This window comes from Megalops cyprinoides, chromosome 12 (assembly GCF_013368585.1).
Source record: "Megalops cyprinoides isolate fMegCyp1 chromosome 12, fMegCyp1.pri, whole genome shotgun sequence".
Taxonomy (NCBI): domain Eukaryota; kingdom Metazoa; phylum Chordata; class Actinopteri; order Elopiformes; family Megalopidae; genus Megalops; species Megalops cyprinoides.
Window position 1 is genome coordinate 1570609 of NC_050594.1, and position 18010 is coordinate 1588618.

The following is an 18010-nucleotide window of genomic DNA, read 5'->3' on the forward strand; positions in this document are numbered from 1 at the left end:
CGCGCCTCGGGGGGATGATGCTGACTTGACCGCTCACGTTACAAAGTAAGTTGGAACACCTGTTTTGGAAAAGAAATTCCTGACACCGAAATTTCTGACTTCCTAGCAATTTATTCATCCTCAAAAACACTTGCTTGCGACATGGAAACTGACAGGGTGACTCGCCTTTCCTTTTTGGCACTGCCTGTAACTGAGAGAAAAAGGGGAGCGTAAGACTGCCATTAAGAACGCTCAGATAAATTCCGTTATCTCATAAACACGAGGTCGCATTTCTCTGTAGATGCAGAAGGCGAGAGCTGGCTTTTTGAGAGGAGACACAGGGTGAAAAATGGTTGAAGACACCGCACTAAAAACACGCAACTGTGTAGTTTCAGCAACATAGGCCTATAAGAGGAAGTCTGAAAGGCAGAGGAACTAAAAAATCAAAGGAAAGATAAGAACACAAAAGAAGAGGAAGGCAACCCCCCCCCCCCCCCCCCCCCCCCCAATCAGACGCTAACAAGCTGAAAGAATTCACATGACAACTTGTCACGTTAGTTTAGCGAAACTACGATTATCTCGTTATCCCGAGATGACGTGTGGTTACAACCTGCTGACAAGATTGTCTAGTTGAAGAAAACATTATGATATCAAAATGCTATGCTACTCTATCATTTTGTGGCATATCATCATCAACGTGTCTGTGTTATTCCAGTTACGAGCTCACTTATCACTCTGATATACATATATCGTTACTTCGAGCTATAACCACAGGGGGAATCGGTTAATTACCGGTTTGTACTCATGGTTTCATGAAATAACTAATATCAGGTCCTCGTAAGTTACACGGGTCAAGTTGTTCGTTGCTTAGGTCAATATACTAAAAATGAGTGCATATTGATCTAAATCATACAGGATACTGGAGAAATGAACATAGATAACCATTAATAGGTGTACTAATTTAAGTTGTAAGTGTACATGACTTTCTAATATTTTTCCATAATTTAACAGAAATTCAAGAAATTTTAAAGAAAGGAAGAGAAAGAAAGACAGATCTGTGGACATAGATTTCGTTATGGAACCTCACGCCATTATCCGATTTCACACTTTTTGGACGCCTATTAGCGATGTTGAATGAGAGACTGTTTCTGTAAGAGTCTGCTGTTCAAACATGGGAGTTTTTTTCACATCAAAGAGTGTTAAAACGATCACCAAAAGTTTTCTGGCTACTATATGTGTCGCCAAAATACGTTTAATGTAACGTCTACCGGTTTCTTAATATTTAAAAATATATTGATATATTTTGGGTAATGCGCTTTAATGATATATGATTTTTCATTTGATTAATTCAACATAAAACGTTTGAATATGCATCCTTACAATTACACGATACGTGATTGCAATTCATAATCCAAATTAGCGCTGCTGTTCAAAGAATTGAATGAACAAAATAAATTGATATATCTTGCGTGTATGCTTCGAGAGTATTGACGTTGCAAACCGATATACCATTTTTGCTGATTATTTTTTACCAAATAACTTTGGTGCTAAAAAATACTACACTTTTTCTTTTTAAACATGCTTATCTTAATATTTACAGGGAGAAAATAGAAAACGCTTCGTTTATTGGCATAACGAATCTGATGATCTAAACAGATTCTGCAATATTGGTAAATATTTTTTCTTTCTCATGTCATTTAACAGATTTTGTTTTTGAAATTGCCATAAAACGTATACATTTACTGCATCGGTTGTCTAATGCATTCATTTGTTAATACATTGATAGTTATGAAAATATCCACAAGTAAAATAAAGAGAGAAGTTGGGAGCATTCTGCAGCTGCAGTTAGCATGAATTAAAACAAAGTTTAAGAGACTGAAATTCTCCTTCAATTAATTTTCAGTTATTTAATTAATTACTGCGACTGTTGATTGCGTTGGAATAGTCTGAAACGGCTTTATCGTGGTTGGGTAGTTTCGAGGCATTCCAATGACGATCAAGGGATCCGACGCCAATTCAGCGTCTGATTATAATAGAAACAACTTAAAATGTAATTCATAATAAAAAAAATAATAGACAATAAGAAGGAATTTGCATCTTTAACAGCCAGGTACATTGAATAAATTACAACACTGGTCCCAGTTTATCTGTATCTGTAATTATTACAATTTTGTGAGCGAGTTATGTTCATTTGCAGCCTTATTAACCCTTATTAATCAATTACCGTTCCAAAAGCCCGTAGCAATGAGTAAACTTATTAATTTCTGCAAGACTGAAGTTATTTCTCTCGTGAAATATAACAGAGAAGTGCAGTTATTGTTAAATAATAACAGTTTAATGAAAACCAGGAGTCAGTTTTGTTTAGGTTACCAAGTGCACGACGTAATTTTCAGAAGCGCTGCACCAAATGTAAAGTAATTGGTTAAGCGGCTTTTGAGAATTTATTCTACTTTCCGCTTTGGTCGCTTTTATCGATAGCACTGCACGTGGAAACACGTCTAATTAATGGAAGTTATTTTTTTTCTGGATCACATTTAAACCGTATTTTTTTCGCTGAAATGCACTGTTAGTAACCCTTAAGATCCGATATCTGAAGGAAGTCTAATTTGCGATGACGTCCGCAGTTACGGCCCTCTTCCTTCGTGCGTCTTGGCGCTAAAGTTCCTGCGCTCACCGGAGTATCATCATTACATCGCGTCGGTGTCTCACGCCCGGACACAGCATTACAGAGCCAAAATGTGGCCAGGCGTATTTTCTATATTTACAAAATTAAAACGACTCCCCCCATAACTACACCTACAATTATTTTGAAATTGTAAACGTTTTCATTTTATTTAAGACAGTCAAAAGGAAAAAAAATGCCTTAATTATATATGGACAAAAACGTTTAAAAGACGACAAGTTGTGTTATACTTGTCACCACAAGAGCATACAATCCGAAACGACTTTTTTCGTGTAATACTTGTCAAGATATGTCATGTCAAGATATTGCGTGCAAATCTGATGATATAATGTATTTACTTTTTGAATGCGTATCATATCATCAGCCGCTGAGATTAAACTGCACTGTGCTTCACATCTTAACACTTATGTTTTTTCTTTGTTGGCATAACACAGTTTATGATTGTAAACACATCACCATAAGATCAATGTGGTGTATCTGTAAAAAAAAAAAAAAAAAAAAAAAAAAAAAGATGCCGTAAGCTTCCATACCAAACATCCATTTATATCAATTTTGTGCAAAATTGTACATCTATATTCGTATGCCTTGTTTTCAGATAGTAGCTTTCGTAATAATTAAATACATAAATAAAAAAATTAAATTAATCAACGAGACTCGTAAATCTGTCTCCTTACACGTCCCCCAGCTTCACTCGCTGATTTCTGGGAAGGTGTTGAAAGCCCATTTTTGTTTGTTAGCAGCCTTTCTTTCTGGTCCGTGAAGTTCGGTGTTTTGTATTCCTCTAAATGCAGCGGACAGCTCTTATTGGTAGGTGCAAACGTTACATCACGATGGGCATGACGCGCCGTCTTCCTGTTTCCTTCAGCTGCGTCTTAAAGTGAATCTTGTTGGTGGGAGAGAGCTCCAGCACTGCCGAGCGCGCCTCGCACACGAACACAATCTCAACCCAGAAAGTGGAGCGGCGCAAAAGAGCGCTCTTCTCTCACGCTCATCACTCTCGCCTGCCCCGAGAAATTACAATATTCATCACCAGGCGAGAAGCCCTCTCTGTGTTCTCTCTTTCATTATAGCAAAGAAGCTCAATTTCCTCTCATCTGCGGAGTAAGTAACCTTGTCCTCAGATAGCTCCCGTGTATTTTCTCTCTTTCGAATCGCTTGCGGTCCTGGGGAAGAAAAAACGCTCTAGAAAATACCCGAATTGCTAAATTTCTTTTCACCAGTTAATTGACTTTATTAGGCCACATCGTAATATTTATTTATTTTACCATTAGGATTTCCATAACCTATTCTTGAAGAGTTTTTTTTCCACGGTTTTCTTTTCATCGAGAGGGATACGGCTTTACCACTAAGTAAGTAAAGTGATATCATCCTTTTTAATCTTTCGCTAGTTTCACCAACTTTACTCACGTTGTTTGTCTCTTTTGTAAGTCCGTTTGTATTGAATTTCATGGAAATGGTTAACCAGTGAGTTAAAGTAAATCTGTGTAGGCAGCACCTGTATTATAGGCTTTGTATTAGCACGTTCTTTGTCTTATATCAGTTATTTTCTTATCTTATCGGATTTGATTGCTATTTGCTTGTTTACTTCTCCTTGGTTTTGCCACCGTGGGGTTTTTTTATGTACATTCGACTTTCGCGAACCTGCTCCTCGTTTTGTACTTTCATGTCACTATCCGTACTGTCTTATAGACAGTAATGTCGCTTATGTAATCCGTGTGCCTGCTTGGAAGTTTACTTTGATGTAGTGATGAAATCTGTCGAATTAAGGGTTTCCCCTGAAACCTTTACGTGTGTTGGTTGGTTGGGTACGGAACACAAATCGGACCGATTTTAAAGCTGGGAGCGCAAGGTGTTCAAACGGGTTGCCGAAGTGCGACGGTCTACGGTCGCCTCTATACCCCCTCTCCCACCGCGTTTACCGTTCGAAAGTGTGAATCCACACGCACTGGATGCTAACGCTGTTTTTTCGCTTATAGAGTGGTATTAAGGGCTATTTACCGGTGATATGTTTCACTTCTTCACCACTTCACAATCTCCCTTTCTTCGTAGTGTGTACAGATTCAGTAATTGGTCGGGGTTCTCTTTAATTACATTTTATTTCAGCTTTTCATTAGTTTATTTCTGTGAAGCGCATAATGAAGAACTTGGGCTTTACGACTTCAAAGATTCTGATATTTCTTTCAATATGGTGCACGAGAGAAATAGGAGACAGGTGTGTTTGCCAGTACACACACACACGTTACTTTAAAGTGCTGTCCCTCATACTGAGCACCTCTGCTGTGTTAGAGCTTTTGAGTTTGGATAATTGGGATTCATAAAGACACGTATCTGGACATTCGTTGTTTTGGATCATCTTCGAGCACTGTTTTTCGTGTTTAATAAAATGTGTTCATAACAATAATACGTTTAGTCTAGCGAATTATATAAACAGTTTGTTCAACCTATTATGTTGTCGGTTTTAATTTTCAAGCGCCGTGCGACTCTTTCATATCTCACACCTCGTTTTTACAGTGCTTGAACGCCAGTGGTATGAGGTGTTAAAGAATGACCCGGTCACCTTTAGTTATAAGATCAGGGCGAGATCTCTTGGATTTGCCCGCTGTCTATAGTTTTCTGGGATTGCCCTTCAACGCTAAATTAAATTGAGGAAGTAATCCGCTCATTCTGCTCTCTCTCACACTTCAAAGACTGGAAGTGTACATAGCTACATAACTCAGTGCACAGTTTTTTTTCCAGATAATTAAATTATATCTCAGCTGTATTTTGGGAAATGGAACATCTGTGACAGTACTGTATTTGGAATGTCCCTACAAACATGCAGTTTTATTTTAACTAATCAGGTAGTTTACCTCTGACCTGAAGGTGAGCAATACAGGGTGTGATGCAGGTGTTTTTTCAGCAGTTAGTTTTGACATAAAGTGCATTGTAATACAGTCTCTACAATGTGTCCTAATCTGATGGTTTCCCTATATGATGTGTAGTATACATAACAGCCTTGCTCTAGCTTTTTTCCTCAAAGTCCATATACCATTTCATGCTCATTCACAGTTTTCCTGTGTCACAGAACTGTAAAATTCAAAGCGACTCAGAATGGATGCTAATGACCACTGCAGGACTCATTTAATGTAACGATATCAGGGTGCACAGGAAACGTTTCAAACACGTTTGAAATGTCTTCGTTTTGAGCCACTGGCCCTGCTGGGCTTTACGATTAAAATGGTTTTGGGAGACTAACTTATGTGACCCTTGCTGTTTTTAGTCTGAAATATCACTACATTTTGGAACCGTGAGGAAAAAGTATTTAAAATATTACAGTCTGAAATTAGGAGCATATACATGTTCACCTCCTCTGTAAAATGGGCCATAGTGAATATGTCATTCAGAAAACATTTTTCCCCCCCCAGAGGTGAACCCAAAGTGGTAGAGGGTACAGAAGCAGACTGTCCATGGCAGACTCTCCCCTTATTATGGGGAAAGAGTTTGTGAGGTGGATGCAAAGTCCAACATCTTGACAAAGGTCATCGGTGGATATTTTTTCCTTTATTCTGCAGTAACATTTTCCGTGGCCCAAATTTGTGAAGCTTCTTCACATGCAGAATTTGTGCCCCTTAATTTGGGCAGAAAAACTACAGCTTGAAGGCTTTGGGAAGCATATTTTCACCTTGTTTACATTGCTGTGGCCACTCTGTGCTACCTTTGAAAGGTCAGCTTTACCATTTACAGACACACTTTATGTATTTTGTCCAATTAATGCAAGACATATTGTGTAGGATTTTAATTAACTTTCACAATGAACCTCCATTCTTCTGGATTTTTTTTCTTTTACATGTTTAACTGACAGATACTGAATATGTGTATTTAATGTTGTGAAAACTTTTATTTTATTAAACCGTTTTTAATGGGAATTTATCTTCCTTTTATTCTGGTGTTACATTGTCCCCGAGGTTCATTAAAGGACCTCAGTCACAGAAATGGGGACAGGATTCAATTAATGCCATAATAGTATGCAGTGTTTCGCTGTGTTGACCTGATACGCAGCGCTGCATGTTGAAACAGGGACTGGAAACAGCAATAAGGGCTTCAGCGGAGGCTGCAAAGCAGACTGATTGTGTGATGTGAAGTCTTATTTTATGAGTTTCATTCATTGAGACATTGTGCCGTTCTGTTCCGACACTCCCCCAGAATGTAAAATTTTCTTGTAAAAGGCATTTGGAATAATTGTCTGTGTTCCTCAAGGTAAACGGGGGCGGTTTACACGTCTGCCGTGAAATTACATTTTCTTGTGAGGCAATATTTTGATTTTTCAGAATCCACAATTAACTACTTTGGGTTTAGATATCTTGTTTTTTTTTTTATTTCAGCCAAAACTAATGATAAATTTCAGTAATTGCTATATGCAGTAAATTCCAGCAGTTGGGCAGTGTAATGTTTGACTCAGGATTGAGGTCAGAAAACTTAAAGGAAATTCAAAGGAAAATTCATCAATCGTTTTGTTCTGTTGGCCAGGGTCGCAGGGTTGTGGAGCTGTGCCCCACTGGCAGGCCTGTAAAGATGGCAGAATAACAGGCCAGTGATGCCTGACCATGAGAGCGCAGCCCTCCTAAGCAGACAACCCAAGAGAAGAAGAGTTGACATTGGAGTTAAAAGGACCGTAGGGACAGCGTCGGTGGTCTTCGCCCGAGCGAACGCAAGCCTGTTGTGTGCCATGAATCCCCACGGCTCCGAGCAGGATGTGGACTGTTCGGTGGTGCAGCACGCGGACGGGGAGAAGTCCAACGTGCTCCGCAAGCTGCTGAAGAGGGCCAACTCGTACGAGGAGGCCATGATGCCCTTCCCGGGAGCCACCATCATCTCCCAGCTGCTGAAAAACAACATGACCAAAAACGGCGGCGCTGAGCCGGGCTTCCCCGGCGGCGGGCTGTCCGGCGCGGGCTCCGAGCTCCACCAGGAGGACGCCTGCAGCAACTCGTCCCGCGAGAGCCCGCGAGAGTGCCCCTCGCCCTTCGGCCGGCCCGCCCTCGGCCAGTTCGACGTGGAGCGGCTGAGCGACGAGCACCTGCGGGCCAAGCGCGCCCGCGTGGAGAACATCATCCGCGGCATGAGCCACTCGCCCAGCGTGACGCTGCGGGCGGGCGAGGGCGAGCGAGAGGGCGCCGTGCCGCCCGCCAGCCCCCGCGACAGCTACCGCGAGAACAAGCGCAAGCAGAAGCTGCCCCAGCAGCAGCAGCAGAGCTTCCAGCAGCTGGTGTCGGCCCGCAAGGAGCAGAAGCAGGAGGAGCGGCGGCAGCTGAAGCTGCAGCTGGAGGACATGCAGAAGCAGCTGCGGCAGCTGCAGGAGAAGTTCTACCAGATCTACGACAGCACCGACTCGGAGAACGACGAGGAGGGCAACCTGTCAGAGGGCAGCATGCGCTCCGACCCAGAGCAGCGGGCGCACGACTCCGCCCCCGACCGCTCCGACAACGAGATGTCCGACCTGGACCCCACCCACTTCCTGGACCGGGCGCGCGCCCTGATCCGGGAGCAGACCCTGATGGCGGAGGGGGGCAAGCCCAAGCGGGACGGCCCCCGGGGCAAGGGCCAGGCCCCACCCTCGATGCATGCCGAGGGGAAGCAGCTGGCCGAGACACTGAAGCAGGAGCTGAACACCGCCATGTCGCAGGTGGTGGACACCGTGGTCAAGGTGTTCGCCAAGCCGCCACGCCCGGTCCCCCAGGTGTTCCCGCCCCTCCCGATGCCGCAGGACCGCTTCACCGTCAACGGGGAGAATCCCAACTTCCACACGGCCAATCAGAGGCTGCAGTGCTTCGGTGACGTCATCATCCCCAACCCCCTGGACTCCTTTGGGGGCATGCCGGTGCCCAGCTCCAACGACCAAACCGAGGCGCTGCCCCTGGTGGTCAGAAAGAACTCTGCAGACCAGTCATCCTCCCTGCCCCCTCCCGGGAGCCACCACCACCCCTCCCTGCACCCCTCCCCCCTCTCTGCCACCATGGGCTTCAGCCCACCCTCCTTCAGGCACCCTTTCCCCCTCCCTCTCATGGGCTACCCTTTCCAGAACCCTTTGGGCACCCCCTCGGGCGCCTATCCTGGCAAAGACAGGTCCTCGCCGGAGTCTCTGGACCTGTCCAGGGAGACCGCCAGCCTTCGGACCAAGATGTCCTCCAATCACCTGAACCACCACCGGTCCTGCTCCCCTTCGCACCCGGGTGGCACCGAGGGCCTGTCCTTGTCCCTAATCAAGTCAGAGTGCGGAGACCTTCAGGACATGTCCGAGATCTCACCGTACTCAGGAAGTACAATATCCTTTTTTTAAAAAAAACACAGTGGATTATTCATAGTGTGTCGCTTTGTGATGTGTGTCTCCGTGCTTTATTTATTCTCTTTCTGAAGATGTTGTTTATTGTTGTCCCTTTATCCCCCCCCTGCATGTGTGTGCTTATTAGTGATAAACGCCGAGATGGAAAGGGTCTTGCGTGACAGTCGAAATACTTCACAGATCCCCTCGGGGCGTTGAAGCTCACTACTCGATTACCTGATGCGGTGTTAATTACGATCCTTGTCACACACTTCTGGATTACAGGGGCCTGCTAGATGTCTTGCAGCAAAGAGATGCTTAATTTCAATTAATCTCCATTAATTAGCTCATCTTTAACCCGTGTGTTCTCCCAGCACTGTGAAGATTAAAAAGAGACCCCTGGTTTGAAGCTTTTAAGTGGGGGCTGGAGGGAGACACACTGAAAGGCCCCATGCAGCCCGCTGGTACCGGCAGAGGCCTGCGCAATGAAGCCCCTTTCATCACTACACACGTTAATACTTTGTACATAAGCGCTCAAAGCAAATCATATTTCAAAGCCAGGAGGTAAAATAACAAGTGGCTTCCTTAGCTAAGAGGACTTAAAAAAACTTGCATTTGAACAGAGGAGAAAAAAAAAATCTTTCTTTGTAAGAGGATAGGTTTTTTTGTACGTAGTGATTCATCTTGGAGGAACATGAAAAGCTGATCATTGTGAAGATCTATTAGGGATTGCGCGAAGCAGCACTCTGCAGAAGAGCCGCCCATAAGCCTTAATTTTCAGTCACAGTCGGTGTACTATAGTGCTGTGGGTATTACCGTACCCTGCCAGGGTAAAAGGACAGGACTGCTGACTGAGGAAGGGTTCACTTCAGGCCCTTTTTCTTACGCACTGCGTGTATTTACAGAAGGCGCCACGGCGCACTAAAAGAGAGCCCTCGTCTTGTCACCCTTCATTTTTTCTCGTCGTGTTATAAAATGAAAAACTGGAGTCGTGTTCCCGTGTTCTTATAAAGATTTATTGACAGCCGGAAGTGCATGTGACACCGCTCACTGTTGCCTGGCAGCTGAATTTTTTTTTTCTTTGAAGCTGGCGCTAACAGGTGTTTGCAGGTAGCTGTTTGTCTTTCATTCAGTTCTCTTGTCTTGTATTTTCACCCTTCCAGATGCATCTGCTTTCTCCGCTCTGAGCTTCTGTTTGAAGTTTAAAAGTAGAGAATTTAAGCGAAAAAACAACAGATCTTTCTTCCAGCTGCAAAATGCCTTTTATTATCAATACATGCAAGATTAATTTAGCAAGATTTATGATAACATATGGTTTGAGTTATACAGTTTTTTAAATTCATATAAACAAAATTTTACTCTCGGGGATAATTCTGTGATTGTATGATAGAAATATTTATGCTTCAATATAATAATAATAATAATGTTCTGAAAGTGCAAAGAGGTGTGCTAAATATTTGATATTGATCACCAACTTTCCTCCAATGGCAATATTGTATTTTGTAGATATATAGTATCGTTACTGGGTTTTCTGTGTACTTTTAGGCAGTGTGAAATAGTGTCATAGAAATAAAGTAAAAAAAAATAGTATGAAATGGAAAGGAAAAAGAGCATTGTGACCCCAGCTAATGCTGAAAGAGTTAACCTCATTGTTTCATTATTAAGAAGCCACTGTTCTGCAGTTTACACTGTAGTTCAGCTATATCAGTGTCTCCATATTTGCAAATGAAGCCGTTTAAGTTTTATTCAAATGGCTGAAGAAACAGACAGTTGATTGTGTTTGTCCCCCCGGCAGAGTGACCTCTCCTCGTCATTCGCCCTCTTTGCATCTCAAGAAAAATAGGCTTGTTCAGTCCCCCGGGACATTTGCATACAGAAAGTCTGTCCACAGCTCCTGCACCATATCCATCCACAACTTGGGAGCAGGTGAGGGCACTTTGCATTTCCAGTAGATTAGAGGGAAGGTCTTGTTCACAGATGCACAAAAGAAGTCCCCTCACCTCTGCTGGTGAGCATGGACCATAGGCAGTGTTAAAGGACGTTTTGTTTGATAAGGACTTTGGGGAAAAAACTGCTGTTTGAGGTTGTTAGAGAGCTGACCTCCATAGATATGTACTTTTTTTATTTTAGAGTGGAAAGAGCTGCCTCTGTGTTAATTCTTATGCCTACGTCTTACCTCTAGCCTCGGAAACACTACAGAAACGTTTGTCTTTTTGTTCATACAGTCCTAGCGTACCTCGCCTCATGAGTAACTTGTAGGTTTTGGGAAAATTAGCTTCTGTGATCAGACATTGGCACAGATTTTCAGCTCTTTTGAACAGGGCGTAAGATTCAGCTGTGGTGCGCGGTTTCCTCTAATCTTTTATGTTCTGAGCAGATGTCCACACATTAATTTATGGATTTATCATCCTTCTGTTTTTTTCCCTCTTTTCCCTTACACCTGGCAGTGGGCTCAAGTTTCAGTAGTTATTGTCTGCCTTACGTGACGTGTGCTGAATTCATCTGGCCATGGCGATGGATGGGGGGGGCAATCACACATTTTCAACACCCCCCACCCCCCCTCACAGGCGTCACCCAGCATCCTCTCCATTTCGCTAGACTCCTGAATATTAGTATTTTTTATGATATCCTTTACTGGCCTTGAATATGAGTGAGGGTGTTTTCCCAGTAGCGGCCTGTTTTCTGGGTCTGGGTTGTGTTTTTGTGCATGCATATGCACCCAGGTCAGGCTGTCTTGGCAGTGAGGTCTCCTTACAACAGAAGGCGGTACAATGATTAAAATGTACCTGCTTTTAACAGCTAAATTATCTAATCTGTTTACTAAATACTTAACTGCTAATTAAGTTAAGTATTTTCTTGTAAACACCTGACCACAGTTTAGTGAATTATTTTACTGTAAACTTCTCACTGAATTTTGGGGTGCAAACAAACTATGAACTGTCGTCTTATTTCACAGAACACAAGTAAAACAAGACCCTTATGGTGAAAGTGCATTTATTTAGCCCAGTCAGATGACTGTGTTCGTTTCGCCAGGGTTATGTAGAGATGCATAGCATGCTGCTTTTGCATGAAGCTGGACGCTCTGTGGGATAGATTTGGATTTTCATGCTTCGAAACCGGAGGCTGAAAAAACAATGTGGTTGTAATGTTTGTCATTTTTGGAGGAAGGGGATGTCAAAATAAAGATCAATGATTTTAACAAGGCGGAAAAAAACAAAGGACATCCAAATAGAAGTGGCACGAATTCTGTGGAATGACCACAGCGGCTGCAGCAAAGCTTTAAAGAGATTTAGCACTGAATCAAGGTGCTAATGCGAAAATTTCTTAGATTGGCACTGTAATTTGAAAAGAGCATATCTGTGTAATTAATTTTATTAAGAAGCTGACAGGGGCATACCACCATTACCTGCCTCCTGACCTGGTCCTCTCAATTATATGTAATATATTTATAGTATTTAAAACAGTATTGCAGGAGGGAAAATCAATCTTTCAACATGATTGACTGTTCAGAGGAAGATGGCTTGTTTCCCTCTCTCTCTCTCTCTCTCTCTCTCTCTCTCTCTCTCTCTCTCTCTCTCTCTCTCTCTACTCTCACTCCCTCTCTACTCTCACTCCTTCTTGCTCTCTAATATATAAGTAGTATGCAAACATTTTAGGCCACCTGAGAAAAAGAAGTGTAACAAAAATTTTGTTTAAATTATTTTTTTCTTCCACTTTTGCCACTGGTTGCCGTTCCATGCTTTATGGTGTTTTGCACACTGCAATCCCCTCTGCTTGTTGCTTTTCTGCAAGGATGGTTTCTTAGCTGCAACACGCCCTGCTAGACCATTTCTTAAAAGACGACTTCTCACAGTGGAAGTGTGAACTTTGGGGCCAGATGCTGAGCAAGCACTTCACTGGAGTTCCTTCTGTCCCTCGAGGAAGTGACCTCTAAGTCCTGCTCATCAGACGCAGATGGCTTTTGGGTATTCCACTGCCTTTTCTGACTTGCCCAGTTTCTTCACAATTCTTTGACAGCTTTAACAGCACATCTTGAAAGTCTGGGCAGAATATGGACTGAAACTGTCCAAGGAACGGCTTGGATGCTTCCAGGAGAGGTTTGGGAACCAAACCTGTGTTCTCCCAGCCATCTTAAGAGACATCAATCACTTTTTATAAAACACAAAAAATTAATGCTACTTTTTATTGTATTAATTCTAATGTTTTATAATGATTTTCTTGGCAAGGAAACACTTAATGCACAGTTATGTAACAGTTATAAAATCTCCCTCTTTCCTCCCGTTTTGCCAGTGCTGTTATTCCATGTATGCGTTATGACAGATGGCAGGGAGGAGCCAGTAGTGATCTTTTAGTCTTCCCCATCACACTAATGGAGGTCACCCAGGGTTCTTTCATGTCTCCTCTCCTGGCACTGGGAGCATGTCAATCAGGAGTTCTCATCCTCGTCGTCACAAAGAACGCATTCATGAGTCGCTGTGCCGTTCGAGAGAGAGACGGCTCCTTCCCTCCTCTCCGCCGCTGACGTACACCCAGAGCAGCAGGAGTAGGAGATAACAAAATGGATTTATTATTATGAATTTTTTTCAGTTTTAAATTTTATTATGAAATGTAGTTGTTTCAGTTTTAAATTTTATTATGAAATATGGTCAGTTAATTTACAAAAAATGATCAAAACGTAGTAAATATGATTAAAAAAAACATTATTTGGCAAATGTGAGCATGTTTTATCCGTGTGCCTCTTAACAGCTGGTGTTCTCAGCCTTATTAAGCAGTGCGGTAATTATCTTATGACAAAAGCAAGAAAAACGCCGAAACTGCAGATACGCACCGAATGCGTGTCTGTGGTACTCCTTAGCGCGTAGGTGCGTGATCGGGCTGCCCGGCCTTCTGCAGCGATCCTCCTTAATTGACCTTGGGGCTGCATTGATTTTCCCCCCACATGCATCTTCATTTCTGATAAATTATAAAGCCGTTAATTTGCCGACGAAATGGCAAAGCTGGGCTGCGGCACAGATGTGGCCAAAGCCGGCCTAACTGGCAGCGTGCGGCCGTGCCAGGCAGCTGGGGGGGGGGGGGGGGGGGTAATTGGAGTGGCTGGATCGCTCCGGTTAGCTTGACTTTCTCCTGGGACAGTCCTTAGCAGCTTCTGTTTGCAGAACTGGAGGGCAGCACCATTTCCTGATGAACAGCGCTTTTATTCGAGTAACTGGCCGTTTATTGATCAGAGATTCCCCCTGCGCATCGACTGGCCCCAAATTCCTTCCCCAAAGGCCTGTTCATTACTGGAACAAAATCTGTGATATTGGGGGAAGCATAACATGCCATATTAGATTCCTGTTAACCTGTGATAAATACACCAGATTGTGCAACGGAAACCTTATTAGAATCTTAGAATTTAAAACATTATTAGCACCTTAGAATTTAAAACGTTGTGTGCACTTAACATTAACACTTAACATTTTCCCTGTATTTGCGTGTTCTCATTGAAAACTTGAATTAAATTAAGTTAATTTCAAGGCCTAATTGGATATACCTGCAAAATGATCATTTTTCATGAAAATTACCAATAATTGTTTAGAGAGCAGCTGTTGCTTTAAATGGCTTATTCAGGAGGGCTAGGTCTTTATTTTGACTTGTGTAGCTGTGTGTCGCAGCAACCTTTTTTTAACACTTATAACAGCAAAAATAAGATGGCATTATTCATGTCCAACCTGATTTCAATGACTCACTGTGAAACGTCATGCCAGAGATTGACATCTGAAGAAAGTTTCCTCTCTCTTGCATTCATTGACATTCATTTCATCCTGACAGATATGGATCACTTTTTTGCGGTTTCTTTATTTCCTTGACCTAAACCTTTCCAAATTCAGGAAGGACTGTCACCAAATCACTTAAAGAAGGCCAAGCTGATGTTCTTCTACACCAGATACCCCAGCTCCAACATGCTGAAGATGTTCTTCTCCGATGTCAAGGTGAGCCATGTGACCGCTTGCCATGTTCTTTCCTTGGTAGTGTGACTGTTACCTTTGTCTGCATGCGTTCCAAGCAAGATGGCTGTCCTGAGTGTACACTCAGCTGGGGAGTTGGCTCACACTTTCACTTAAACAATGAGAGGGGGAAACCTCCTTTCAGTTTGCGTGAGTTCAGAGCAGCTGGCTTGTCTTTTCCAAGTAAGATGACTGCCCTGGGTCTACGCTCAGATGGGGAGGCTTAACTGAAGAGTAGACTAACTGAAAGTTGGCTCGCACTTTCACTTAAACGATGAGAGAGGGGAAAAAAACTCCCTGACTTCATTGTCTTGCAGGACCATATGCCACGCTGCTTAGAATGGCATATGCACATTTAAGCGCCTTTTTGTCTTAGCAGCGAGCGAAAGTCTAAAATGTTGAGAAATGCTCCTCGTAAACTGCCAGCCTGGGGTGGAAGGGGGGGGGGGGGGGGGGACAAAACAAACTGCAACAACACAAACAAAACAATGGGGCTGATTGTGTCTCCATTAGTGGCTGCTGCCGCGTACAGTGAGCATAAGGAGGACAGCTAATGTGACAGATTCAGGCCACATTATTCAAATGAGGGGCATGGGGTTCTAGCTCCAAGCTGCCCCTCCCAGCCCGCGGGGAACCCTCGTGCCCGCCATGACATCACACCCCACCCCCCCGAACCACGGCGGGATGCCAGTTGGCACCGGGGTGGTTAAGTGTACCTGCTCTGCCACGGGAAACACCAAACTCCTCCACGGTAACCGGCTACCGCCTTGGCGCCTCCAGATCTTTAACACACCGAATCAGAATCCTCACTGCTGGCACAAGGCTGCCGGTTCGGCACTCCCTGAAATTAATGAAAAAAAAAAATTCTTCTTTTCTTCTGCTTAAATTTGTCACTGGAAAGGCAGGTAAATTGAGGCCTTGGTCTCATTTAAACACACTTATCACTTGTAAGAAATGTTTCCCCAGCATTTCCTAACACCCAGATGAATTGAAACTCGTCTCCCTCTGCGGGAGGGAGGCTGACCGTTGCCAGAGTTTATACCATTGTCAGTGTTCCCTAGAACTCAGATGCATAATAAAATGGCTGGGAGGCAATGTGTGCACCTTCCTGAGAAAGTCTTGAATAAAAAAACGCAGGGTTTATTGCGACCATCCTGTCTTTTTAAGCATTCTGCTGAATTCACATGGTCACATCCTGAAACAAGGTCAGACTGCTGGGATTATTTTTCTCCTCTGACTGCCCCTGCATAGAAACACAATGGAGGGGCTTGTGTTTGCAGGATCAACCAGGATGCATGTGCGGGAATTAAGCATAAATTACCAACTAATTAGAGTTGAATAACTCATGAGAAGGCATGGGAATTACTGTTTTAAGACATGTTTGGAGCAATGCACTGCTGACTGGATGCTAACTGATAATTATTAGCGTGGGAAATGGGTTGAGTTGGCAACTGTTTAAAATGCTCGCTGTTAAACTCTCACTAATTGGATAGTAAAAGTCTTTACCTTTTGACCAGATGATCGTATATCAATCAACTGTTGATGTAGACCACAGTATAAGTTTTTAATGAGCTATTGAAGTCTAATTATACAATCGATTTTAATGGCAGTCTTTGTTTATGAGTAGCTGTCTTGTTAGGTCCACTTTTTTGTGAAGCTTTATTTCAAATGACAGGGTGCTCTAAATAGCTGAGTGTTGAGACTGCTTTCCAAGGAAATAGTAAGAAATAGAAGTCCCAGTTTCTTTTGAATGTATGAATGTTTTTTTAAATGTTTTGGTGTAATATCCCAATTATAAACAGTGTATAATCTTTTGAGGCTGAATTCCCTGGCAGAGGCTCTGTTTGTGGTGGGTGGTTGACACACTGTGGTTGTGTTGTTTTGCTTTGTGGCCTCCGAAGATCACCCTCAGCAGCGTGGCTTTTTTATGGCTTGTGCTTGTGTGCTTTCCTTCAGTGTCTGTAGCTGCCAACTTCATCTTGCTGGGTAAGAAATGGAAAAAGTGAGTTTTGCCCAGAATGGCTCCTCCTGGTCAGGAGTAAAGCAGGCCCAGTGAGGGGGTTAGGAAGCCAGCAGAATCGGGGGCCGGTGACAGTGGCCAGTGTGGGTGAGGGCGGGGAGCTACACGCTTAGCCTGGTCCTCACACTGATGAACGTGGCGCTCCGGTACTCAAGTGCCGTCAGACGCTTTTCTGCTGATGGCACAGTGCTCCGAGGCGGGGGACCAAAAAGCTGAGTTTCACTTTGAGTTCCGGCGGCAAAGGGATGTTTTCAAGTGCTGATTGTGTGGAGTCAGCCAGTAGCAATGAGGAGATTAACTCCCAGTCCCCTCCGAACCCCCCCACAACCCCCCCTCCCTTCAGCAGGAAGCCGGAACAGTCCACGCATCTGAGAGAGAGTATAATGGATCGGTCCCTTTTTTCTGCTGCCGCTCAGAGGGGCCAGAGGTGTGAAGTAATCTCTCGATTCTCTTGTTTGTCTGAATTTTTTCCAGATGCGGGTTAGGATAGGAGTGGCTCATTTTTGTGGGTTGTACTGTGTAGGCTCTGAAATGGCCTAGTATAAATTGACCCATCCAGTGTTAATTGCGTGTTTATGCAGAGTTTGATATAGTTTTATCCTGTCCTGTCAGCTGTGCTTTGGCAGTACCAATGCAGTAGTAGAATGGGGTGGAGTTTTTGATCATGGGGGAGACCTAATATGGCTCATTTCCATATTGGTGATTATATATAGAGTCCTCCTCCACTTTCCCATCTACAGTTATCTCACTGATATTTAAATAATCCATCTTCAGCCAGTCCTAATATCACCAGCTGCATCCATGGCCCACATCATAATGAATAAATAAGGATCAGTAAAGTGACCTCATTCACAGATCCTTTACTCTGAAGAAAGAATGTTCAACAAGTGTGAGATCCTAAAATCCTGCTCTCTTTTTAAATATCCTGTGTGTCGTCAGAGCCTTAAAGGTGGAGATACACTAGAAACAAATCCCCACCTGCTACCTGTATCAGTGGTAGCTGGTCTTTTCTCCTCTTCCTGGAGGGCCACGCAGTAGGACTG

The 18010-nt window shown here is 43.4% G+C and overlaps 1 protein-coding gene across 1 annotated transcript in view; it reads left to right on the top strand.

Annotated features, from left to right (window-relative positions):
• The first annotated feature begins 3381 nt into the window (after positions 1-3381).
• The window catches only part of prox1a (prospero homeobox 1a), a 37414-nt gene continuing 22785 nt past the window's right edge, over positions 3382-18010 (top strand). Inside the window, exons 1-3 of the mRNA XM_036542694.1 lie at positions 3382-4011; positions 7169-8965; positions 14827-14932. Of these exons, the coding sequence (XP_036398587.1) occupies positions 7236-8965; positions 14827-14932 (1836 nt within the window). The 5' untranslated portion in view covers positions 3382-4011; positions 7169-7235. The remainder of the gene's footprint in view (positions 4012-7168; positions 8966-14826; positions 14933-18010) is intronic.